Consider the following 25,042-nt stretch of genomic DNA (forward strand, 5'->3'; position numbering starts at 1 on the left):
TTTACAAACAATGTTGGGAAGGTTAAGCAATACACCACAGATTTTTTTTTTTTTGACAGTACACACTTTATTTCGCACCACAAATGGTCTCAGCCGACACCAAGCTTGCCCGCCAGCTTATTTTAACTCAGAGCATGTAACTGAAGACGCATTGTCTTGTTGAAAAAGGTGTTAGGCGATCGGAGCATAAGGTTCCCTAGCAACGGCTACATGTATAGTGGTCTACTGCACGACCAGCGGCTCTTATTTTATCCTTTTTTTCTCAGATTCTCTCTCTCTCACACACACACACTCATGCAAAACCATGAGAAAGCTAGTCTCCAAGCAACAAGTGTTCATGAGTCTACCTTGCACGATGCTCAAAATAGCTTGAAAGACGGAGAAGAAAAGGTGAGGAGGGGAAAGGCAAGAGCAGGAGTTAATGTTTTCATCTCTCCCAAGAAAGAATGGCGTCCCTTGTGTAGTTACATAGATTGTTTCATTCTCTGAAAGGAGCCATGTCAATGTCAGTTTGACTTGTGTGGCTTGAAGAGTAAATTTATGAATCGAAAGAGGTGCAAAGGTTTCTTCTTTATGTTTCAGTTCTCCACCTTTGCTGATTATATTTTCTCTTCTCTTCACCCAGGTCGAAGCGAAAGGTTCTAGGTCGTAAGGAGCCGTCGGACTCCTTCGGCAGCCGTCAGAGCCTGGTGTCCCCAGTGAAGCACAGCACCAGCGGGAGCGACATCCGAAATCTGACCTTGGGCAGCAGTCAGAGGTCGAGCTCCCGCAACGAGAACTTCATGGCCCTGCTTCAGAAGAAAGGCAGCAAGTCTTCCAGCGGAGGAGCCAGAGTCTCTGCTATGGAGCTTCTCAAAAGCACAAACCCTCTGGCACGGCGGGTCACAGAGTTTTCAAGCACCTCGCCGACAGCCGGCGAGGGAGGAGACACAACATCTGGGTATGGAAAACCAAACGATCAATGAGTGGAGGTATCATTAACGGATGTTTACCAGGTCCGTTTGCTGTCGAAAAAGCTACCAACCAATTCTACAAAGTGCCATCCACTGCAGACGGGGCCCAATGACTAACACGTCCAACCGGATCGCTCCAACTACTGATTGACCATTTGCACTGTCCAATCGAATTGGAGCACATTTTTTGGACAGAATGGTCCCTCCAATGGTTGAAGCACCATTGTTCCCAGTCATACCGGTCCCTGTAGGAAAGCAGGAAATCTGCGGAGCAAAGTTTAATTATCATTCAAAGATGGTAGGTGTTAAGTCTCAAGGCTGAATGGTGTTTACCTTGTTGGGAAAAACAAGGAAAATGTGTGGAGACTGGATGGATTCACGGATGGTGGTGTAGAAACTGGGAATATAAGGATACACAGTGGATATCGTCGCTCCTGGCTCCTTCTGGATGAAGACAACAAAAGTCCCTGATGACGACAATGGTCAATTATATGAATCTGTAACCAATACTGATCCACTAGGGTACCACAGAGGATCAGTCATCAATCCATGAAATGAATCCCTGAAAAAAATGGAATAACTTCCAAATGATTCAACCAAAACCCTCCAATCAGTACCGCACCGACACCTGTAGACCTACTTGGATTGAGAGGTAAATCATTGACAGCGTGATGAGACACCGGAGAAGGCAAATGTGTCCAACCTCTCGGACTGTGTCTTCTCTCTATGGTGAACACAACACCATAGCAGCCATCAGCACTGAACAGAACAGTCCGATTCGATCGGACGAGGCGCAGGATTTACAAAGAGAGAAACCACATGGGGGCTTTTTGCCACCAAAGATGATTCGCGAGCACGTCACGGACGCTGCTGCTCGTGCTGCGAACACGAACCTTCACAAAACATTCCACAGAAGCACCCAGCAAACGGACGACGTTTTGGAACGCAAGCACTTTTCTTTTTTTTTTCCTTGGTGGTCGTTTACATGGCGCATCATTAATCATTATTTCTACAGCCGTTATTTAGATTTATTATTTTTTTGCCATTTATTTTTCCTACACATGCTAGATGGCCATATACTGTACATGTCTAACTGGATTGTACTATACGAATCGTGTACAAAGATAAATGTTACGCATCTATCAACACCATTTGTGGACACAGAGACTAAAAATAGTGTACAGAGCAGCAAGCAGCTTGGACTATAAACTGTCCACACGATGGAGGGAAAACACACACTCGAACACACACCGAAGCGCAGAGAGACTACGGAGTAATGCCATGAAAAAACAAACAGAGCAGACCCATCTACACAAGTGTGTGTGTGTGTGTGTGTGTGTGTGTGTGTTACACAAGTGTGCGCAGATGATATCTCGCCTGTGGAGTTTTCTGTACGGAGAGTATGAAGCAGGCCTGGTTATTAAACAGGGTTTTTATTCATTGCGGTCTCTGGTGATGGGACCAAAGGACTGTTAAAGACTACAAACAGACCAGAGGGAACCTAACGGTGTGCATGTGTGTGAGTGTGTGTGTGTGTGTATGTGTGTGTGTGTGTCTGTGTGTGTGCGTTCATATGTGTGTATAGAGGGAAGTGCCAAGAACAAAGTTGGAGATGGAGTGAGAGGAAAGACGAGTGCACGTACACGTGCCTGTTTTTGTGTGTGTGTCCTCACTTCAAGTGTGGTGTGTCCGTGTGTGTGTGCATGTGTGTGTGTGTGTGTGTGTGTGTGTGTGCATCGTCACCCTGCACTCCCACCCCCCTCCTTTTCCTCGGGACAGGAGTAGAAGGGTTAGTCGTGAAGCAGCTCCAAGCCCACCAACACCCCACCAACCCACACGGGGAACCCAAAGGGAATCCGGAAAACCAACAGGATTCCGGAATCAAGAGGACATCGGGAACTAGTGGATTACAAGGGCGAAAGGATTCCGGAACCCAAACGCACAGTTTGGAATCCCGGAATCTCGTGACAGCGCCACAGCTCCAGCCAGAGAGTCGGGACTGCAGTGTCGCTGTGGCGTTACGGAGCCGAGTAGTTTGTTTGGACCTCCTCCGTGCACGTTTTTCACACTCCTGCTCTTCGTCTCCGAGGGGTTTTGCTCCTCCTCCTTTCCCGCTCATTCCTCCTCCTCCTCCTCCTCCTCTCATCCCTGCTGGAGCGCACACTCCATCTGTCTCTCTGCATATAGCATCTTCTCTCTTCTGGCACATACAGTAGCACACTCTCTCCCTCTTTCTTCCCCAAACACTACAACCTCTCTTGGTTTTATTCACGCATACTGTAGCATCGCTCTCTCTATCCCTCTCCCTCATTTCTTACTCTCCAACCTTCCCCCATTGTCCGTTAACCTTCCCGTCTCTTTTCTCTGCCTCTCTCTTCCTCCTCTCCGCCCCTCTGCATTCAGTCTATGCATCTGAGCTCGGCAGACGACACGACACCGGATGAATGTCAATGAATGACTGTTAAGAAAAAAAAAACAAAAAAACGATGCTGTGCTTAGTTTGAGAGTGCAACAAAACATCTTTCTATCAGCGCTTATCTTCTGCCTTCTCTAGTTCTCGTTCTCTGAGTTTTTATACTTTTTTCTTTATCTTCTTCTTTTTTCGAGTATCCGTGTGACATGGAGTTAACATGGAGGAATGAAGGAACGGATCTGTGCACAAACACGGAAACAGGCAGGGTTTGATTGTGTTTTTGGCATTAAAGGACCTCGCCTTTTTGGACTGGGAACGAAACAACCCGGTGGTCTTTGACCCCCCCGACCGACCCTCAGTTCTTGATCACTGCGTGGACGGTCTGAGAATGCTGGATTAGCAGTGGTTCAGCTCTAACACCTGACTTTTCCCCATGCATGGACAGACCTTGTGGGCGGGAGGAGGGAACCTTTCATCTCTAGACTCCCAGTCGGCAAACTATCCCTCGGTGCTATTGAGTCAGAGCTCCCCCTGGTGGACGGAAGAAGGAGGAACCACTATGTAACAACAAGGAAGGTTTAAAAAAAATAAATAAAAGAACTCCTCCGCACACATCTCTCTTCCCTACAACAGTCCTTCAGGTATTCCATCATCCTGAGAAAAAAGAAAAAGATTTTAAAAAACGCATAAATTATCACCATTTATGATGACTAGTCAAGTGACGCTTGTTTTAAATATTTAGTGAATGAAAAAAAAAGATAAACCTATAAAACTCTGTGTTTGTTTGCCTTGTATACTGAATTATGGGTGTGTTGCTGCAGCGCCCACTGTGTTTTTTGTTTTATTTTATTTCATATTATTTGTATTATTTTATTTCAGCTGCCTTGGTGGTACACACTTAAACACAACCTTTGCAAAAAAAAACAAAAAAACAAAATCTGACCAAAACAAGAGTACAGGTGTTAAAGGGAGCGTTTATTGATACAAGTTTGGAAATCTGGTGTCACAGATGACGCGCGCCTCAAGTGACTCAGATATATCCAGTGTTTAATAAACAAATGTTTGCCCAAATCTGCATTCATACTGTATAAATGTATGCAGAGTTTAACAGTCAGTGACACTTTTCCCTTTTAGAGCAATATCCCTCAATTTATCTGAGATCAGATAAGAGACAGTTGAAGGGATCGAAAAACTACAAAATGTATGTTATAAACTAAACTCAGATTTTAAGTAGTGGGACAGAGAAGAGATATGGGTACAGTGTTAGTAGAGGAAGCGCGTGTTGTTTCAGCACAGTAACTGCAGGAATAGTTTCTTATTAAAAAGCGTTATGTGGTGTGTAGACAGGTGCATCGAAATGAGACCAGATGCAAGAATAAATGTTGGCATTTTGCATTCCTGCAAATAACTGATAAGTTCAAATGTGTTTGTGTTATACCCGTCATATTGTGATTTCTACGGGAAAACTACTTCTGGATTAAGACCCCAAAACATCTTCGTTAGGGCCAGAAAACATTGTTGTTTTGTTTAAAATATACATTTCTTAAGTTGTGAACTTACGTACATCATCTACATAATTACAAATATGTCACTTTACTGTGTTAGTGCTGGAAAAAATAATTCACTCTGGACTTTTTGAACTGTTCAAGACTTTGGTCCAACATTTGTCGGTGAGAAACCACAAGATATTTCTAATGAGACGTCAAAGTGTGTTCCAGCCATCTTTGTGGCTGTAAAACAAGTATTTTAAGCTAAATCATTAACTTTTCCAAATGCTGACCAGGTGTTTTTTGTATGAAGAGCATTGTCAAATCCAATCAGTGTTATTTTATGTGGCCCGAAACCACAATCACATTGCACAGCGGGCTTTACAATCTGTACAGTGAACAACGTCCTCTGAGGAAGAACGCTTTAAACCACAGAACTGAAATTTGAACCCAAAGAAACTTCAGGTTTTGACTCATCAGTGGTTTGCAGGAATGCACATTGCAGACATTCACTCTGGCAATACAGTTGTCTAAAAAAAGTGAGACTGTCAGGAAGAAGGTGTCACTTCCAGCATGTGTTCGGGATCAACAAACCACACTGTTGTTTGACTTGTTTCCTTGAGTAAACAGATGGCACATTTGCTTTCGTCAGACTGTGATAGGTAGAGGTACAAAGAAACATATGGGTATACAGGTAAAGAGGGTGCTGTCCCTTTTTTGGGGGATATAACCATTTAATAAAAGAGAAGAACATTTAATATTTTGCAGTTTTTACACATATTTCTCCGAGGCAGAGCTGCACCCGGGGCAGAAAACATCTCACTGGTTGGGTTGATCATCAGTGGGCGCCGCTAGAGAACCTGTTGGGACTTTACTGCCAACTTGGTGCCATATTTTTGCTACTTTTTACTTCCACTAACAACAATCTTTGTGGCCCTTGGTGTGTTCGGTTGATCCCTCTTCAAACACGGGGAAACTAGTTGAGAATATCACAGCCTGAAACGCGGCTCTGCCTCCAGGAAACGTCTGTAAAGCTGAATTAGCAATCTCTAAAATAAAGTTGACAACATATTATATTGAAAAATGAACATTTCTATAAAGTGTGAAAAGAGAGCTGACACTCAGAAATATATATTGAATATTTAATCCATTATCCCTGGGACAAATCGGGGAGAGAGGAAGGAGGGGAAAATGATGGCGTGGAGCAAAGGTTTGATTGTGCTGAATGGGGGGATTACCACCACGTACTCCATCATCTTTTCCTTCACCTCCTCCCTCCCTCCTCCTTCAGCCGTCGTGTGACTCAGAGGAGTAATCACGTTAAAAGCTTTTCCCTCTCTCTCACTCTCTCGTTTTCTTGCCTGCAAAGTGATAAAAGGTACGGGGGGGAAACAGAAAAGAAGAAGGTACAGAGCTCTGTTAATTGATTTTGTTTTGTTGTTTTTTTTGTTTTTTTTTAACGGTCGGTCTCTGCAGATGCAGCCGAACAGCAGCCTGTTGCTAAGAGACGTACAGTAAATAAAAGCTGTGTAAAAAAAGAAAAAAAAGTTAAGCTCGAGTTCAGCCGAGGATCATTTTTCTCTAACAGATCGTTCGTCTGAGAAAGGTAAACAAAGCTTGTGTGAAAAACCTGTTCAGGGATTTGTTAAGTCTAATGAATTTTGGCTGCTGAAGGCCGAACCGGCACGAACAAATCAAACATCCCTTCAGACTTTAGACTGTTAGATCTAGTTGAACACAAGTCGTCTCAGGATACTGAGCTACGACACGAGTCCAGACTGTTACTTCACCGTTTTGTGAAGCAATCTACCATAAAATTGCACAACCAGCAAGAACCTGGGAGTGCTAGAACAAGCTTTTAATCACAATGGATTGGAAGAAGGATCAGTGCTTCTCTGAATAGAGGCAAAAACAGCCCTCGTGGTGGGTTTGCATTGGATCATAAACTATAATTGACTTGTTAGGACATAAAACCATTCATCCGTCCATCTTTACAAATCAACACTTAATTGACATGGACACAAAGCCATGTTTAATTTCGAACCGTGACCTGAAAATGAAACCTAAACTCAGATCACATTGTTGATTTAGAGAATCCTGATGTCCGTTGTAATTGACATACTCTTGAAATCGTGATTCTGGAAAAATTAGCTCCGGTGGTCATCGTTGTAGTTTTGGGAGTCATTGGCGGATGACCTATCTTTGGTTTTGGGTAGTAGAGTAATAGCGTGTCTTTAACATGCATGATGAGCTATAACTAATCTTAGAAGATCACTAATCACACTAAAACTAAAACAATTTTTGGGTGAATTGCCCCTTTTTCGGTCAGTTTTAAATCAGCTTTTACGAGAGAGTGAGAGACGGTGAACAGAAAAGAGGGGTGATGGTTGCAGATTTGGGCCAAAGAGTATATTTGTTTCAGGGTAGGTGGTGTTCACAGTGTTTGGACATTTGAGGGGTACACCAGAGTGGCTGCCCATCACAAACAAAAAAACAAAAAAAAATGAGGTCCTTCTCTGTAAACTCCACCCGCCTGCCACTCCAAGCAACACAAAACAAACATCCCCCAAACTCAATTGTAACCCCGGTTCAGGGGCCGTACAGGCAGCTTATAAAGACACAGAGATGATCATTAGACAGACATAGAGAGAGAGAGAGAGACTGACAGAGTTATTTGGAATTATTCTATTTTTGTTATGCCCCCCAACTGAAGAAGACATATTTAAAGGAATATTCCGTGTATGTAATGAATAACCTCTGTTCCCCATCCAGTGGTGTGATCCGTAGCTGTGAGGTGGCGTCACACAGGAACGCTTCCCTCCGCAGCTCTGCGATGCCAATGTGATGAAATTATTATATCATTATAAATAAATTATTTTTCTTGCTTAAAAAAGAAAAAAAAAGCGGCTTGTTTGTGTTCTGTCTGTTGTTTGTGCTTTGTGCCCTGCTTGTCAGCGAGGTCACCGGCTGAATCCATATTAATGCGTCTTCTTTTCTTTTTTTTTCCCCCGGAGAGACAACAACTCTTCTGTTAATTGGGTGTTTTCTGTCGACAGGGTGGAGAAGGAGACGCCGACTAAAAACCTCTCGATCCAAAGTTTAATCATTGTGTACTTATTAAGGCTGTTTCGTCTCTAAATTATTCCCTGATTCCAAAACAACAGTTCAGCTTTCAAGTTTAATTAAATTCAAAACCTTGGACATACTTTTGGACAAATTCCTCCGCAGCCGACCTGTCTTGGATAAATTCTGACATATCATGACATCACAATAAAAAGAGTGACCTTGTCCAGATGTCCTTTTTGGTGAAATACCTTAAAAAGAAGTGAGCGTTTTATTAGGTTTGCTACTTCCGGGATTGAAAAGTTTGGGAAAGATCACTGCTGCAGTCAGGTTGATAAATAGGAGTGAAGATATATCCACTTTTTAATCCCACAAGTTTAATAATTATTCTCTGACTCATCACATCCGTCATTATGGGGGAACTTAGAGATCCCTCATCTTGTCTATAAATGACTATAACCCATTCGTTAATGGCAAACATCATGTTGTTTGTGCCTCATCCATCGTTAACTTGGGATCTCTGGGCTTTGCAGAAACTTGGGAAAGCCGTCTGGAGCCATTTTATCTAGTTTTAAAACATCCACTTCAACTGTTTTGGAGAAAGTTGCAAAGCTGTTTTTGTGCTGCGGAGCTCCAGAAATGTTTCACCTGACGTTCCATCAGCGTGAGGCCCGAGGAGATAATGAGTTTGGCGAACTGTTCCTTTAAGTTGTATCTGTGTTCTCATGCTGTCGTGGCTGCGGGGAGGATGCTTGTTTTCATAATCAGCTGCACTCACACCAGTGTTCACTGCAGAAACAAACTCACCTAATTACCTGTCCCTGTCTTCTCAGGGCTGTGTGTGTGTGTGTGTGTGTGTGTGTGTGTGTGTGTGTGTGTGTGTGTGTGTGTGTGTGTGTTCAGGTGAGCTCGATCACGTCTGCTTCTGCAAAGTGTTTCATGTTCCAGCTCCATAATGACATCCTCACAGTTAATTGCTTCCTTCCTCCTTACAGCAGCAGAGTCTCTGTCTTCTTCCTGCACTCTGGAGCCCCCAAGTGGATGTTTAGAGTCAGTGCAGCCTGAAGTGAGAAGATAAAAATGACACAAATGACACGTAGAATCCTAGAAATCTAGTTCCTAGTTCCATTGTTAAACTTAAATGATGAAACTGAAGATTTTTATTGTCTTTAAACAGAAAATATGATTATTTTCCACCAACTTCCTGTTTCAGTTCTCTGCTAACAAACTAAATCCATGTCAGATAAATTAGATAAATGCAAAAGGTTCAACCTGGAACTTTAATATTTACATATAATGTATGATACGTATAATAATATTTGCACTGATGCACTCTTCCTTCAGTGCAGTGATACGGGTTGGTGGTTGTTGTTCGGACATAAAATAGTTCCCACGTGAACCTGTTCACAACAAGCTTTGTGAGTTGATCCTGAGTAACTGGATCACAATTTCTGGAAAGAGACCACAAGCTGAGTGACCATAATCTATTATATTAAAGGTGCTTTACGTAGTTTTTAGTGCCCCTTTAAAAACGCAATTCAGACCCAACTCAGGCAAATCAAAGTGCTTTACAAAAGGCAAAAATACTGCAGTAAAAGACATTAAAAGCTAGTAGGAAGACATCAAGAAACAAAACGTTACAAAAACAAACATTAGAAACAGAGAAAAGGCTAAAATAGAAGAAGTTCGTTAAAGGCAAGACAATAAAAGTCTCATTTAAAAGAGGTGAGCGTTGTTTTCTGGGAGCATGATAACTGAACGCTGCTTCTCCAGGTTCAGTTCTGACCTGAACCTGATGACCTCAGAGGTCCGGATGGTTCAGAACGCTGCAGCGGTTCAGAAATGTATTTCTGCCCCTAAACCATTCAGTGCTTTATTAATAATCACAGATAATTAAAGATTCCACATCTTCTCTGTAAACCACATTTACTGAGCTGAAGCATCAGGCTGATGAGAGCACTGTGTTTTACTGCCCGTGTGGACACATAATGCACATAATGCACCGGAAAGTGATTTAAATCTGTTTACGTATAGACAGTTAGTGAAGGTTGTGAACTGTGAGCACTTCAGTGGTGCTCAGTGTGTGTGTGTGTGTGTGTGTGTGTGTGTGTGTGTGTGTGTGTGTGTGTGTGTGTGTGTGTGTGTGTGTGTGAGAGAGCTGGTTCAGCGGAGTGATTACTGTAACAGCCACGTAATAAAATGTCAGAGTTTAATTACATCACTCTCTACGCCGCCTGACACACACACACACACTAAAATACACACACACACACACACACACACACACACACACACACACACACACACACACACACACACACAGGGGGAAGGCTCTCTCATCAGGGCCAAACTACCAAGCACCACTCTTCCTGTTTCTGACAGCAGAGAGCACGCCATGTTATCTGTGACACACACACACACACACGCACACACACACACACACACACACACAGTGATGGCTGAGGCTGGAACAGGAAGCACCAACAGCAATCTGCAATCAACATAAGAGCGACACACAAAGAGCGAGATGAGAAACTAATTTCTGCTGCCGTTCAGAGAGCTTCTCTAATTAAAAAGATGTTTCACAAATTAAGATATGTAGAAAACAAAGAAGAAGAAGAAGAAGAAATGCACACCAAAGAAGAAGAGACATGAATAAAAAGTCTGTTTCATGGAGCCAAGGACAGGGGAAAGAAAAACAAAACAGAAACAGGAGATTGAATTGCACTGGAAGGGGGAAAAAAAGAGAGGAAGTGGAGCCAAAACAGAGAAAAAGGGAGGGATGAGGGCCTGAAGTCATGTGTTGAGGAGGAAGAGGAGGGGAGGAGGGTGAGGAGGAGGGAGGAGGGAGGAGGAGGAGGAGGGAGGAGTAACGTCAAGTGCAGGAGGGACGAGTGACGGCAGCAACATTAGAGAAGAGACGAGGCAGCAGGAGGAGGAGAGGACTGAAGGTTTCATTGAGACTTTTTATTCCTGATTATCTGGAGTACCTGAGAGGACGAGAACACACACACACACACACACACACACACAGAACACACACACACACACATATTAACACACACACTTCTCTCTGATGCTCCTGCCGGATGGACCGACGGCGCTCTCGTCCACGTCGTCTCCTCCACCTCCTGCAGACCGACCTGTGCGAGCAGACATGCAGTTCTACTATGTGGTGGGTAACACGTGTGTGTGTGTGTGTGTGTGTGTGTGTGTGTGTGTGTGTGTGTGTGTGTGTTTACGTCTTTGCATGTGCACATGTGTGTGTTTGTTTACTTTGTTTCTTGTTGCCGTGCAACCACCTAACTTCTCATTTCTCATATTATTTGTGGAATTTGCTGACAAGCCGTGAAAAAATGTTGCGAAATGAAAAATCGTAACAGCAGAAAATTGGATGTTTTCTGCTAAAGTTGGCTGAAGGTCACGAAGACAAAGTAGATTTTGTGACAGTTTCTGGCAGCGTGAAGCCAAAACTTTTGATTTCACCTTTTCAGAACTAACTTCAGTTATGAAAAGATGCTTTGAAATGGGAAAAAGTACAGGAGAATATCACTTGTTTCTGCTTATACTGGTTGGATTTTCGAGAGAAAAATGTGGCTTCTGGTGAAAGTTTCCGAAAATTGTAGATTCCACCTTCTTAAAACCCACTTTGTGATGAAAAGATGCTTTGAAATGAAGGAACTGTGAAAGAATTTCTACTGGGCTTTTAGTAAAAGTTTCCGAGTCAGAAACTATTGATTTCACCTCAGCCTTCAACTTCAGCGATGAAAACCTGCTGTGAAATGAAAAATATAGAAGAATATGACTTATTTTTGCTTATTCCGGTTGATTTTTTCAAAGAAAACATGGCTTTTAGTGAAAGTGTCTTGCAGAATGTGTTGGATATTGTTGATTCCACCTTTTTAACACTCACTTTGTGATGAAAAGATGCTTTAAAATGAAGGAAATGTAAAATAATATCAGCTTTTCTTGCAAGAACTGGTTGATTTTAATGACCAAAATGTTGTTTTAAGGGAAATACGCTGATGGACTGAGAGACAAACTGCATGTCGCCTTTTCAAATCCACTTTCCAAGATGCTGTGAAATGAAGAGAATATCAGTTTTTCTTTCTAAAACTAGCGATGTTAGGATGAAAAGGCGGCTCTTCATGATCGTTTCTGACGGATTGAGGTAAAAATTACGGACTGCACCTCTTTAGAATCTGCTTCATGATGAAGAGATGCTGTTAAATGCTGAAAATATGAAGAATATCAGTTAAACTGGTTGTCTTTGGATGAAATATTTGACAGATTGAGGTGAAAGCTGTGGATTCATATTCACAGCTGTAAAGAGCCTGACGGTGGTAACATAAAGGTCTCAGGTCTTATTCAACAGGTTTATCAGTCACATGCGACAGTCTGCAGCTCTTTGATCCTCCACGTTTTTATAGCGCCGTCATTAAACTCGGCTGAACTTGTTCCCCAGCAATCATAAATTATTCCATGAATAATTCTCCAACTGTGCGCCGCAACGCCCGACATAATTCCTCCAAAATTAAAAAGTCAAATCACTTCGTTTTTGGCCCGCGAATATTGTAAATGCATCTCCATCTGAATTGTTTTCATAGTCGCGGCCCCGAAGCACCAAAAAAGATCCAGTGTGTTGCTCAACGGCTCGGCAGGCGTGGAAATAAGTTTTATGTCCTGAGATGCAAAAGAGAAAGAAAGATGGAAACTTTGAGTACATTTCAAGCTTGTGATTGTTCCCATTTGTTTCTCCCTCATATATGAAAACATGAAACTACAGTAAAGGAAGATAATTGAACTACAACTGCAACTTAATTTGATGATTTCATTAAAATGAGAAACATGTTGTACTGTGGTCCATCTCTCTTGTGCAGACAGCTGGAAATCTATTTCTATGTCTACTTCTTCCTTTAAACTTCTCCTCTTTGTGTTTTATTCCTTGTTTTCGGTGACACAACACAGCACAGATCACGTTCAGTCTGATAAATAATAGCTCATACTTACCGTCACATGCCCACCTGCAGCCTGTTAACCCTCACTGTAAACTGCTCTGACCTGCTGTGGATCAACGTTATTAATGGCACAGCGGCGCAAATGTTTTATCGGAAGGAAACTCAAATCCAGCAAAGCAGAACCTACTCAAAATCACTTTAAAGCTGCATTAATCTAAACTTCTTTACATGAGCAACGGATCAAAAGACTGCGTGTGATGTCAAAGGTGGTAAAGGTAACGTACTCCCAATCACAGCGTAGCGTGCAGGCAGTGTCGCATATACAAGCAAACGCTTCATCCAACTTTTCTTGTTAATGTTGCCAAATTAGTCGATTTTAAAACTCTCTCTCTCTCTCCAGAAAGGATCAACTCTACTCAGAAGATCTGTAATTCTGTTACAGCAGCAGCTGGCAGCTCTCAGCTCATACTTTGCATTTCTGGTTTGACAGTTTGATATTTTTTTTTATTGCTGCAGATACAAAACAGACTGACGTGACCAACTTTTCTGGCAGAAATAACAGAATCTGTTATCAAGAATTCTGTTCGGTGATCATCAGAAAATTCGACAGGAAATGTTTTGGGTCCGTTTTGTCTAACGTGTTTTTCTGTTCTCTTGAGGCAGGGTCAGGGAGAGTCCAGACAACATTACAATTCAAGTTATAGTAAACTCAGTATAAGATGGGGAGACAGACACTTTTTATGCAGTGGAGTTCATATCGTGAACAGAGATTGTTTCTAAAATGTTGCATTGGACATAAGATACATAACATTCATCTAAGGTAGTCTGAGTTTCTTCAGAATCTCAGGGTCTAAGTTGAAAACGTTGCATGCATTGTCAACTTAGAAAATAAGTTTAGGCACAACAACTATTCAGTGAGGTTTAGGCCCAAAACTACTCGGTTAGGTTTAGACAATAAAACTACTCGGTTACCTTTTAGGACCAAAACCACTTTGTTATGTTTAGACTCCTAAACTACTTGGTTAGGTTTAGGAAAAGATCCTACTTTGGGTTACAATAACTATGTTCTGTCTTGTCACATAACTTACACAACTTGTTGTACCTACATAAACTTCATTATGTAACATAACTTAAACAAATCACTCATGACTCACAAACAGGATGCAAATTCTAGTCTGCGTCCCTAAAATGGAAAAGTACAAGGTACAAAGTACGAGTGCCTCAAATTGTCCTGAAGCTCTGCAAGTTGCGAAATGCACTTGGTTACATTCCAACACCTCATGGTGCTGTGCTCAATTAAACTGAAAACACTATCTATTACTGCTGTAAAATCGTGGTACATTTTTGCAGCCATCATTCTTTGGCCGCGTCTGATAAAAACCACGTCCAGCCAAATCTTAATGCTGATAGCAAGAATTTATCTCCCCGTTCTTACTTCCTGTCAGACATTACCAGACAGCTGCATCACTTTTCTCTCAAACTATTATTTCTGCATCTGCCCATCTGTCATCTCCTGTTTCACTCTCAGCCTCTCTCTGCTGTTCCCCCATCTGTCTCCGCTGCCTCTGCCACGGTTCTCTGCAGCTTGTTTGGCTCAATCATATTTCTTGCTTGTCTTTTTGATTTGTGGGATGCGAGGCTGGAACTTTATTTGGCTCCACGGTGCAGCCAAATCCCATTAAAGTGAAAGACTGGGTCGTATTGATGCCCTGGATGCTGCGGCGGTGACGTCTGCATCATACGCAGTCGCTGGTCGAGCTGTTGGTGTCGGCTGTCACGCTGTTGTTTGTGAGGTGATCAAATGTCAAGTAAAGGTAGAAGACACTTGATTTACTAGTGATCGATCTGTGCTGCAGTTACTGTTTTAAATGCAGATGAGTTAATTGATTTCTTCTGAGTCTGATGAACCATCCAAAAATATGTTTACATGCTAAAAACTTCACTGCTGTTTTAACTGACACTACTAAGAAATATCCCCAAATAACTGGAGCAGCAGGGATGTTGTTTTTGAGAAAGACAATTTAAGTTAAATTATGTATTTTTTAAAAAAGTGCCAAATGGACTTTAAGGTGAAAATGCAACCTATTACCAGAATAAAAGCTGGCAGTGTACAATCTGTTTCCGCAAACTACGGATAGAGTTGCAACTTTATGTTTCTGCAGCTTCAGTTTTCAATTTTAAGTTGTGACAGAGTTTATGTTCTGGTTAGGAATCATGTAAGTATATATAAATACCTGTTTGTTTTCTGTCGCCTCAAACACGGCTGGAAATCGTCCAAATGTCTTGTTAAAAAGCTCTTACAAGTGTTGATATGCAGCCTCCAGTGTCGATCCTGGCAGCTGTCCGGACGCCACCATCACCTCCATCGCCTGACTTGTAGCTGTAGTCTCATAGAGGCCAACATGAAGTGTGAACGTGATCTGACATGTGTGCTAGAACTGCTGATGTGAGAGTGTTTATCCATGGGAAAATCCCAGCATTGTTTTCTGACGAATGGAGATTGTTTTGGTAAATGTTGTTTGAAAGCACCAGTTTGTAGAAAAGTGGATCTTTGAGTCTGATTCCCAACTTTTCACAGTTGCAAATCGACAGTATTTGACTAAAATCAACAACTTTTCTTACAAAGTCGACCTTTAAAGGTTTAGAATGAACTTTGAACCTCAATTTTCTACCTCAACATGGACAAGAAGACCCCAGAATTCAAGAGACCTATCATGCTTTTTGATTTTACTTGATTTCACTGTTTCACATTTCCTCTTGTGCATGTCAAAGATCTTCACCACTCCACGCCAACAGCAGCTGTTCTCTCCCACAGAAATCACTGCTCCTAAACGCCTCGTCAGTAGTCCTGCCTTTGATTCTGCGACTTTATGACATCACACTCCATCACCATGTCACACATTTATATAATTTATGCCTAGCCCAGCTCCTCTGTTGTTGTTAGCGGTGCTGGCTCAGGCATGTGTGGGCTGGCCAATCAGAGCAGAGGAGGAGGGGCCTTAAAGACACAGAAGCTAGAAGCAGAGTGTTTCAGGCAGAGCTGCAGCACCTGACAGATTGTTACTCATGTGTTTTCTTTTGGCATTAAAGCATGTAAACCTGTTCCAGTAGTGACCCAAAATTAAAAAGATGAACCTTGGCCATAATATGTCTCCTTTAAGGTGCGTTTGTTTTGTCAGCTGCTGTGTCCAGAGAGCAAAATAGAGAAATCAAGGTTGAGTCAAGAAATATGTACTCGTATAATTTTGGTGAACTGTGATCGTTCGAACCTTTAAAGGCAGCCAAAGATCTTCAATTTAATCAGGATTACTGTCAGCTTAAATCTTCTTCAGCCTCTCTCATGTTGATTTATTAGCGCCTCCTACTTGGCTGTTGTCCAGTCATATCCTCTCTTCATCCATCAGTCGTCCAATAAATTTAAAATCTCCACAAGACAACGCCCTCCTGGTTCACATCGGCCAATCAGGAAGGCTTATCGATGCAGCTCCCGGCCTGACTCACGCAGGAGCCAATCGTTTAACCACAAGCTTCCTTTACCAGCCCAAGTAGCCAAAATGCACCACAGCAGCAGCAGCAGCAGCATTATGATGCTATGTAAAATTGGAGATGTTGCTCTCTGTGCCAAAAAATCACCTGCATGTGAACAGCAACAAGCCTTTACACCACTCAAACCATCCGTCCTGACTGCATGAGGAGACTGTTCGTAGAAAAGCAGCAGGAGATAAGAGAGGAGGAAGCTCGTTGTTGTCATACGAGCAATCTCTCCCATGTTTCCTGCCCTGCTCTGCTTTGACAAAGTATGAAAAAGAAAATAGAGTTGACAACCCCCCGCGAGACATTTCAGGCCTGCACAGGAGAGCGGTGAGGATTTATTCAAACTTTAAACTTTCTCTCTTGATATGTTTGTTAGTTGATGTGCATATTGTGTTTCTGGCTCTGCTCGCTGAGGTTAGAGTGAGAAAATGTGATTATTTCTGTGTTTACAGCAGCTCTGCCACAGAAAAAAAAACCCTATATTTAGCATGACTAAGAGCATGTAAGACAAATTCTCTCCTCTTTACTCGACAAAATTAATACTCTTATCCATATTGCACAAGGTTACAACAGTAAAACAAACGGAAATTGCTCAGATAAATGAGACTGCTTGAAAGTAATAAAAGCAGAACGAGGAATAAAACAATAAAACTATAAAACAATGAGGAAAATACAAATTAAACAAGTTAAAAGATGTAGTTAAAGAAGAAAAGAGGTTTCTTTTCCTGTTTCTCTCACTATCAACCACTTTCTGATTTGTCTTTTATGAATAAAGTTTTAATATTGAATCTCTAAAAGCGTCTGGAAGGAGTATTTTCTACTTTAACTTGAGGATGGTGTGTTTTCTGCACTTAGCATAGCATTTAATTTAGCTTTTAGCTGCATATCGTGTGACTTATTTCTCCAAATATGTGTATTTGCGGTTCGTACTTTATGAAATCAAACGATCTGCAGTGGAAATATGCGTGTGAGAGATGATTTATCCTGCTGCTAAGGACGTCTTGGATGCTCCAGTCAGTAATGAGCTCCACATGTCACGAGAAGGAAGCTAAAGATGAAGGCCATGAAGTGTGTCAGGTGCTGAGGATTTAGAGGATCTCGGAGGAGGAGGGCGAGGCCGTCGGTGATGAAAGCTGAGATGAAGTTGGAGTTTTGTGTTTTTCGAACCCCCAGGCAGCAGGGATCTGGAGCCACATGTGTCTCAGCTGGTTTAGGATCAGATCCCACCTCGACCTGGTCTCCAGTGTCACCACCAGCCGGTCTCTGGTTTCCCCGCAGACTCAGAGTGAGGCGTTCATTTCTGTTTTGTGTTTTTTTTTTACAGTAACACAAGGATTGAAGCACAATGAAAGTCAGTGCTGCAAAGGTAGGACGCGCTCTGTACAATCTTTAATCTGAACATGTGGGTTTTATATCGAGACGTGTTGGTTAAAGTCGTGTGATACTCGGATGGCTGTTATTTGTGTTTATGTGTTTTCTTTTTTTGTGTAAACCTCAAGCTCTATCTTGTCGTACAGAATTGATTTTGAAATAATCCTAAATATCAGCTGTCTGTGTCGAATGCTCGAACAGAAATGGAGGGAAAAATGTTCATGTTTTCTCTTCCTGCAACTTCAAACTGTCAGCAGAAGGAATTTAAAATTAGGAAGCTGGTTTACTTCTTAGTCCTGTTCTCTGTCACAGAGATCAAGAAATCCCATGAAAATCCCCCAAACCTGCCATGTGTTAGTGCATCTCTTAAAGGAGCAGTTCACTCAAAAAAAAAATTGAGAATTTGAGTCATGATCTCCTCAAGTCAGGGGAAGTTTCTGGTGTCGTGTTTGAAGCCAAGTGTCTGGAAGTCCAACGATCCCAAACTGATTTAAAAAGATGTTATTTACACCTGTGACGCGTGGTCAGTTCACACTCTTAGCTTTAACAAATGGTGTAAATAACATCAAATGCCAGACGAGCTGAAAAGAAAGAAGTGGTTTGGTTGTTGGGGGACTATTTTCAGCTGTGGATTAACACATGTGGGGCTGTAGTGAGTGTTTCCAGTGAAGGTGTGACTCACCAATGTGGTTTTTTTTTTAATAGTTGTTGGACAACAGTGGAACAGAATGTGTCAGGCTTTGGTCTTTCTAATTTTTCCAGCTTCGTCCTTTTAAATATACATAAATAATAAAATGCAGTGTTTTGAGCATGCAACAACAAGTCCAGTGAGGTTTCGGCAGCATAGCGAGTGGTTAAAACTCATGGGATGTGTGGCTGTTTAATGCTAATGGAGTGTTTTTTTGCAGACACACACTAACATCATTCTCATGAATGTTCATACTCATACTGACTCGTGTAAGCCGTAGCTATTTCATGATTTCTGCTGCTGTCGGACACAAAAATAGCTCCCCCCCCCCCGCCACCACCAATGCCTTCAGGGTTTCCGTTGCATCTGGTACATTCTGCGGTCCACTCTGCGTGTGTGGCTGCAGTGGTTGGTGGTGCCTTCAGGGTGTCGGTCTGTAATCTCCCATCAGTCGTGCTCACAGTTATATAAGCAGCAGTACAGCGGGTGCTTCCAGCTGCAGGTTCATTGCACAGACCAGGAACAGAGTCGTTTGTTGTGAATTACTGGGAGAAGTGGAGTGACTGTTAATGGACTCGACTGTGAAACAGAAGCACTCACGGTGGTGGTGGTGTTAGATTTTAATGAACAGTGTGTGTCAGCATAATGTAACTGTTAAAGAAACATAAAGAAACACATGTTATGTAACATGCTTTACTAGTTGGCAACACTTAACATGGGACAAATCATTTTGAGTGGTTACTAATCAAAGAACAAGTAGCTATCTGCTAGGTAAACATTAGTTAATGAGTAGCTCCTAATCCAACATTTGGAGTGATCAGTCAATGATTAATGAGTGAAGGAACGGATCAAAAGTCATAAGAAGCTGCATGTGCCTCCAGTGATGTCTCACTAGGTGGCTTTCAGTTGCATTGTGGGTAATGTAGGCACCAGGATTTGAAAGGCAGTCCACTGGTCACACTGTTGGACTCGTTATAGGCGGTTTAAAAACAAAACATCAGAATCAACAAAGCAGAACCAGAGATCTTCTTTTTCAAGATCTGTCGCCTACATTACCCACAATGCAACTTTGAGTGACATCACTGGAGGCAATTTGCAGAGACATGCAGCGTCCTCTGGAGCCACAAAAGGCTTTATACTACTTTTTTCTTCATGCAGCAGGACCCACTACAACCTGTGAACACACTTTAATGTGCACATTTAAAAACGTGTCACTCAGTTGTTCCCCGGTCGCCATCAAGACACGAGTCTTTGGACGGAAAGTCAACTCGACACTGACTTTTTTTTTTATATGACATTTGCTTCTAATGCATTTTCAAACTGTTTCTTTGAGCATATTAACATTTTATTTTCTTGCTTTTGCGGCCAGAAAAAAGAGTCATATATATCCCACATTATGTCAGTTTCCCCTGCAGATCTCTAGCTTTTTGCATCAGTTGAAATCTAAGTTGCTTCTCCTGTAAATAAGTAGCGTGAAGACTCGGTGGATGTTGTCGAGAAGCTTGTTAATCAGTAGCTGAAGAGACACTGATCTCTCTCTCTCAGCTCCGGAAAAAGGATTGATAGCATCGAAGTGTTTTTTAACGTGTGCGTGCATCTGTTCGTGGAGGCATGGCGGTCGTAAATAAACCCCACGTTTGCACGTCTGTCGAGGTGCGTGCGTGACTCTTTGCGTGCGTCCCTCCGTGCTCGGGGAGACCTTGTGTTGAGTTATGACAGGAAAACCACAGGATTCCCACTTCTGAACCCCTCAGAGTGTTCAGCGGCGTAAATCTGAGGCGAGGAAAGAAAACAGTGGAAACCTGGACGAGGCTCTTTCCATCTTTTTTCTTTTTTTTTTTTTTACCCTCCTCTCTGTATTCTGTGTGAAGTGTGTAAATAACTGATGTAGCTCCTGGCATCGCCTCCGTCAGTCTTAACTCTCACATGGAAAGAAACGGTGAAAGTAAAGAGAGGCGCTGTCATTGCGTCCATCCTTTTACAGGCCGCCGCCTACATCCGTGCGGGGCTCCTGGCAGCTCGGCACTCAGACTTCATGATGGATCTTCTTGCCGGTCGGCTGCAGACGTCAGCGTCTGTCTGATTTACCGACTCCCGAGGCTGGAGGATCGTTCTGGAGCTCGGCTCACACGGCAAGACAGTCTGACATCCTGATGGTTTGTTAGTCGTGTTGCTCGGAGGGTTGGGGGTGGGGGGGGCTCAATCACAAACCTCGCCAGGCGGCATTCAGATCCTTTTCTGAAGTAGAAGTAGCAATACAACACTGGAGCATGATGTCTCATATTTACTAAATATCTAATTATCTTTTTAAATGAAGTATGAGAGGTCGAGATATTTCTGAGACTCTCTGTGTGACGTCGTTGTTCCTTAATCCGGCCTCATGCTGCGCAGTGAGCAGTTTTCTAGGTTTTAAGAAGATTTGCCCTGATCTCAGTCTTTCCAAGTCAATGTTATCTGCTCCTAAATCCACTTTGCTGTGACTTAGTGTTTGTTACACAACCAGCGGGCAGCCCGTCAAAAGACGAGGAGGGGAGGACAAGCGGAACTTTCCAGGAGTCGTTTTTATTCGGATTGGATCCAGTGCAGATGTTACAGTTTGAGGTCAAAAACTAGAAATCTGCAGTAAATTCTGTCACATGTTTTGTTATGAAATGACAGTGTCAGTCCAGAGGATGTCAGGGAGGACAGCAGGACTTCATCATCAAAGCCCCCCGGTTGGCATTTTTTCCACATTTCCTGTCATCTCCCTGTAGAGGAATCCCCACCCGGCCCCAAAATGGTGCCCGTCACATCCCATCGCGGCTTTCATCCTAAGATGGATGGTCGCGTCCGGGGGTTGGCGAGGTCGGAGCTGTCAGCACCGTGACACTTCCTCTTTACCTTTTGACTTTTGTTATCAATCATACCTCACAACACAGAAAACAGAATCATTTGTGATCAGACGTATCAATGTTTCTGTATTTGTGACCTCTGGCCTCCCTGCAGCCACTCATGAAGCATCACATTGTTCCCGTTGCATTTAGCTGCTCTCGGTCAAACTGTAAAGGTAATTGAGATGTTAGATTACGACCCTGACCAGGACATAAGGAAACTGATTCACCAAGCAGAAGGTCACAAAGTCAAATTCTATTATAAAATCAGTTGATAAAGATCAATAATTTACCATCAACGTCTCCTCCAGCAGCGACAGGACATTCCTCGGCACACATTCACTGAATTTTTCTTTTTAAACCTGATTACAGGAAGAATGTCCGTCTCAGAAAAACAAACATGTAATGTAAAAGAACCGGACTGTCAAAACTGAACATGAAGCCAATCTGTTAATCAGCCACAGGTTCGTTTTGTTCTCGTCTCATTTCAAGTCGCCCCAGTAGACGTCGGCGAGCGGGGATGTGATGTAACCACCGTCTGTTTTTGTACGACATACGTTTGTTGTCATGCGGCGAGACATACTGTGGCATGACAGCATACAGCGATACGTATCATTCCTGTCAGACGGCATCGACTACGCTCGAGTACACGTGAGACATTCTTTTTTTCTTTTTCTTTTTTTACCTCCTTTGATCCAAAACGCTTTGTTTTAGTTATTGCCATGCTGATGTAAACCAGAAGAGAAGTAATGAAGGGAAAAGCAGAGACGACAAACAAGAGGCATGTTCTGGTAATTTTAGATGGATTGCATGTATGACGCCATCTAGATGTCAACAATATGGTTTTATTGGGTAGAGCTGGGGGAGTTAAATGACGTAACTCCAGTACTTTATTTTAATCCGAACCATTTCTGTCTTTTATTCTATTTTGGTTCGTTGTTTTGATTTTTTGAGCTGCAACACCATGTTTATAAATGTTTCAAGCAGCAGCAGACAGTGTTTTCAGTAACAGACAGCATAGCAACTATAGCTGGTGAACATAGTGGCATATTCATATTCATATTTCAGCTAAATAACTAGATATTTTGCCTCTGGAGGTGGAGGAGCCCAAAAATGAGGCAAAAAGGAGAGTGTTTTTTTCAGATCTAAATTTGCTAAATGACTGCAAACTCAACCCCAAAATGTGAAACTAATGTTTGCTGACAAGTTCACTATATCCACCTAAAAGGTGACAATATTGTAATCTGACTTTGAACTCAAGACCAAGAAAACTTTTTTAACTTTAAACTTTGAACTTGGAGTTTTCCTCAGAATTCTTACTTTTTACTTTAAACTCAGAATTCTGAGTATGAAATCAGAATTTTGTATTTCCAGTTGCCCTGAAGTGGCCAAAACAATTAGCTTTTTCACATTAAAGACTTAAGAAACCATTAACATGATGGTTTAAAAACATTAAAAACTATTTTGGCTGTCAGTAGAAACAAACTGTGGTAACCTGAGTTGAAGTCGCATGTCCAGCCAAACCCCCTAAAAATGAGCTTCATCAACATCACACTGTTTCCACAGGATAAGCACAAACACAGACCATATTCATCTTTCTGATGAATAACTACCGCTATCTTGTTTTCTTTCTCGGAGTAGAATCTTGTACAAGGACGAACCCACACAGATGTTTTATTGGAGCAAATCAAAATCTTTACATGGACTCATAAAAAGGCTATTCAAACAGCACTGATGCACTAACACACCCACTGTTGTGCTGATTTAAAATGCAGGAAGAAATCCAACTTTCTCGTTGTCCTCTTTTCTTTCTGGGGTGTTTATGTGAGGATATAATCACTGGAAGAAGTACTTTGATTTATTTTCCCCGAAGCTAGATTCCCCAAAGTGTTCTTCAAAATAAGATCATCTCTTTGTTCTATTGTCTTGCACAGCTCGTCTTTTAAACTGCAGGAGGCAGAATACATGAATCGCCTTTTCATTATTATGTGGTGTTTTGTCGACTTGAGTTTTACACATGCTCTGTAGTCTGTTTCTCTTTTGTCTTCTTGTCATGTAATGCTAAAGAGACAGAATATGTGAACACGTATTGAGGTGGGAAACAGGAAGATAAGAGCGAGAGATCAAAGAAACAGGAAGTAAGCGTTGGCGGGGAGCTGTCGGCGTAGAAGGATAAAAATCCTCTTCTGACACAGCGCGGTTGCTGCATTTTAGGAATTAACAATCACTGTATGTCCAACACGTCTGAGATCTCAGTCTGGCTCAGACTAACAGAGACCAAACCTTAATACCACTTCCTCTCTCAGCAGGAAGTCGTTGAATCTGTTGTGGTTTGCTGTTGTTTTGAAGAGGGTGAGGATGATGGTGGTGATGGTCATGATGATGGGCGTGGATGCGAACGTCCTGTTTAGAGAACAGACGGAGTGAGAAAGAAAGCCTCGTTATCGATATCCTCGCTGGCATCTTGTTTCCTCCGTTGGCGCTGGCATTTCCTCCTCTCCTTTTCCCCAAATCCTCCGGGACACAAAGAGAAGGAGAAAGGAGACACCAGAGGTTGACAGAAAGGAAATACAGTAACATGTTTCAAGAGACACGCCCCAAAGACGCTGTGTGGTCGAGGTAGAAATGAGGGACCAATCAATCAGTCAATCTTTATGAGGACGAGGACTCCACCTTTTGCTTTTTTGCATTTTTAGCCTCAAGTTTGATTCATTTTTTTGTAGTTTTTCTTATGTTTGTTTCCTGTTTGGTCCCTAATTTACTTTGTTATCATAAGAAGACTGATGTAGTAAGAAAGTTGGAATTATGAGTTTTATGTTGAGGTAAGCAGTGTCCACCTAATTCCTGAGCCTCCATGATACCTCGCACAAATAATGGGAATGTTGTCACTTCAGCCCGTGTTTTTGGTGCCAAGATGTTAATCCTTCTTCCTCTGAAGTTGAATTTGATGCAAAAAGTTAATTTACTCTGCTGTACTCAATTCTTCCAGCCAAAGTCTTCATGATTTATAGCCTTACACCTGAATACTATCAGACACTATCTTGTCTCAGTAAACAACACTCAGGTATGTGTTCACCTCTTTCCTTTGGTAGATGCCGTCAACTTACCCTGTTGGACTGTAATTTGGAAAAATCTCCTTATCGCACAACCCTTTTTATCCTACCGACTATCTGCTGATAAAGACGGACTCTGGACGGACACCAGCCTCGTCTGTGAGAAGTGAAACATAAAGGTGTTTGAGAAATGATCGTCATCACTTTGAGCTGGAGCCATAAAAATGACCTGCGGAGATGTTTTATTAGCCATGTGAAGTGTGTCGCCGAATGAATCAAAAATCAAGAGCAATGAAACTCTTTTTCTCCATAAGAACAAGAGAGAAAAAACAGAGTTCTGGGTGAGCGGGTCCAATTGTGTTTTTTTTACGTGCTTGGTCACACGTAACACAACTTTGGCTGGATGCTCGGTCACGTAGCAGCCTGAGAAACGTGATCCTCGGCCCTCGATTGCAGGTAACTTTATATGCAAGGATTCCACATTTACTGCTGCCCCCAGGTGTGTGTTGCTACTATATATATATATCTGTGGGAGTGTGTGTGCGTGCGACTGTAACGACTCTTGTCAGGAGAAACTGAGAACTTAACTGTCGGTTTTTACACGCACGTGGCTGTAAAAGGTGGAAGTAATTACATCTACTCCTGTTACTGT

The 25,042-nt window shown here is 42.3% G+C and overlaps 2 protein-coding genes across 6 annotated transcripts in view; both read left to right on the top strand.

Annotated features, from left to right (window-relative positions):
• The window catches only part of nhsl2 (NHS-like 2), a 137,582-nt gene extending 129,826 nt beyond the window's left edge, over window positions 1-7,756 (top strand). For both annotated transcript variants that reach the window (XM_037112411.1, XM_037112412.1), the window contains exon 10: window positions 626-7,756. In XM_037112411.1, coding sequence (XP_036968306.1) covers window positions 626-965 — 340 coding nt within the window. In that variant the 3' untranslated portion in view covers window positions 966-7,756. The remainder of the gene's footprint in view (window positions 1-625) is intronic.
• A 2,595-nt stretch (window positions 7,757-10,351) lies between these two features.
• arhgap36 (Rho GTPase activating protein 36) overlaps window positions 10,352-25,042 on the top strand; it is a 53,730-nt gene continuing 39,039 nt past the window's right edge. The window contains exons 1-2 of one of the 4 annotated variants that reach the window (XM_037113343.1): window positions 10,352-10,368; window positions 10,920-11,091. In XM_037113343.1, coding sequence (XP_036969238.1) covers window positions 10,993-11,091 — 99 coding nt within the window. In that variant the 5' untranslated portion in view covers window positions 10,352-10,368; window positions 10,920-10,992. Of the gene's footprint in view, window positions 10,369-10,814; window positions 11,092-16,132; window positions 16,736-17,732; window positions 17,775-25,042 lie in introns of those variants that run through there. The other 3 variants (XM_037113344.1, XM_037113342.1, XM_037113346.1) reach the window with 3 other exon arrangements.

This window comes from Acanthopagrus latus, chromosome 10, assembly GCF_904848185.1.
Source record: "Acanthopagrus latus isolate v.2019 chromosome 10, fAcaLat1.1, whole genome shotgun sequence".
NCBI lineage: Eukaryota > Metazoa > Chordata > Actinopteri > Spariformes > Sparidae > Acanthopagrus > Acanthopagrus latus.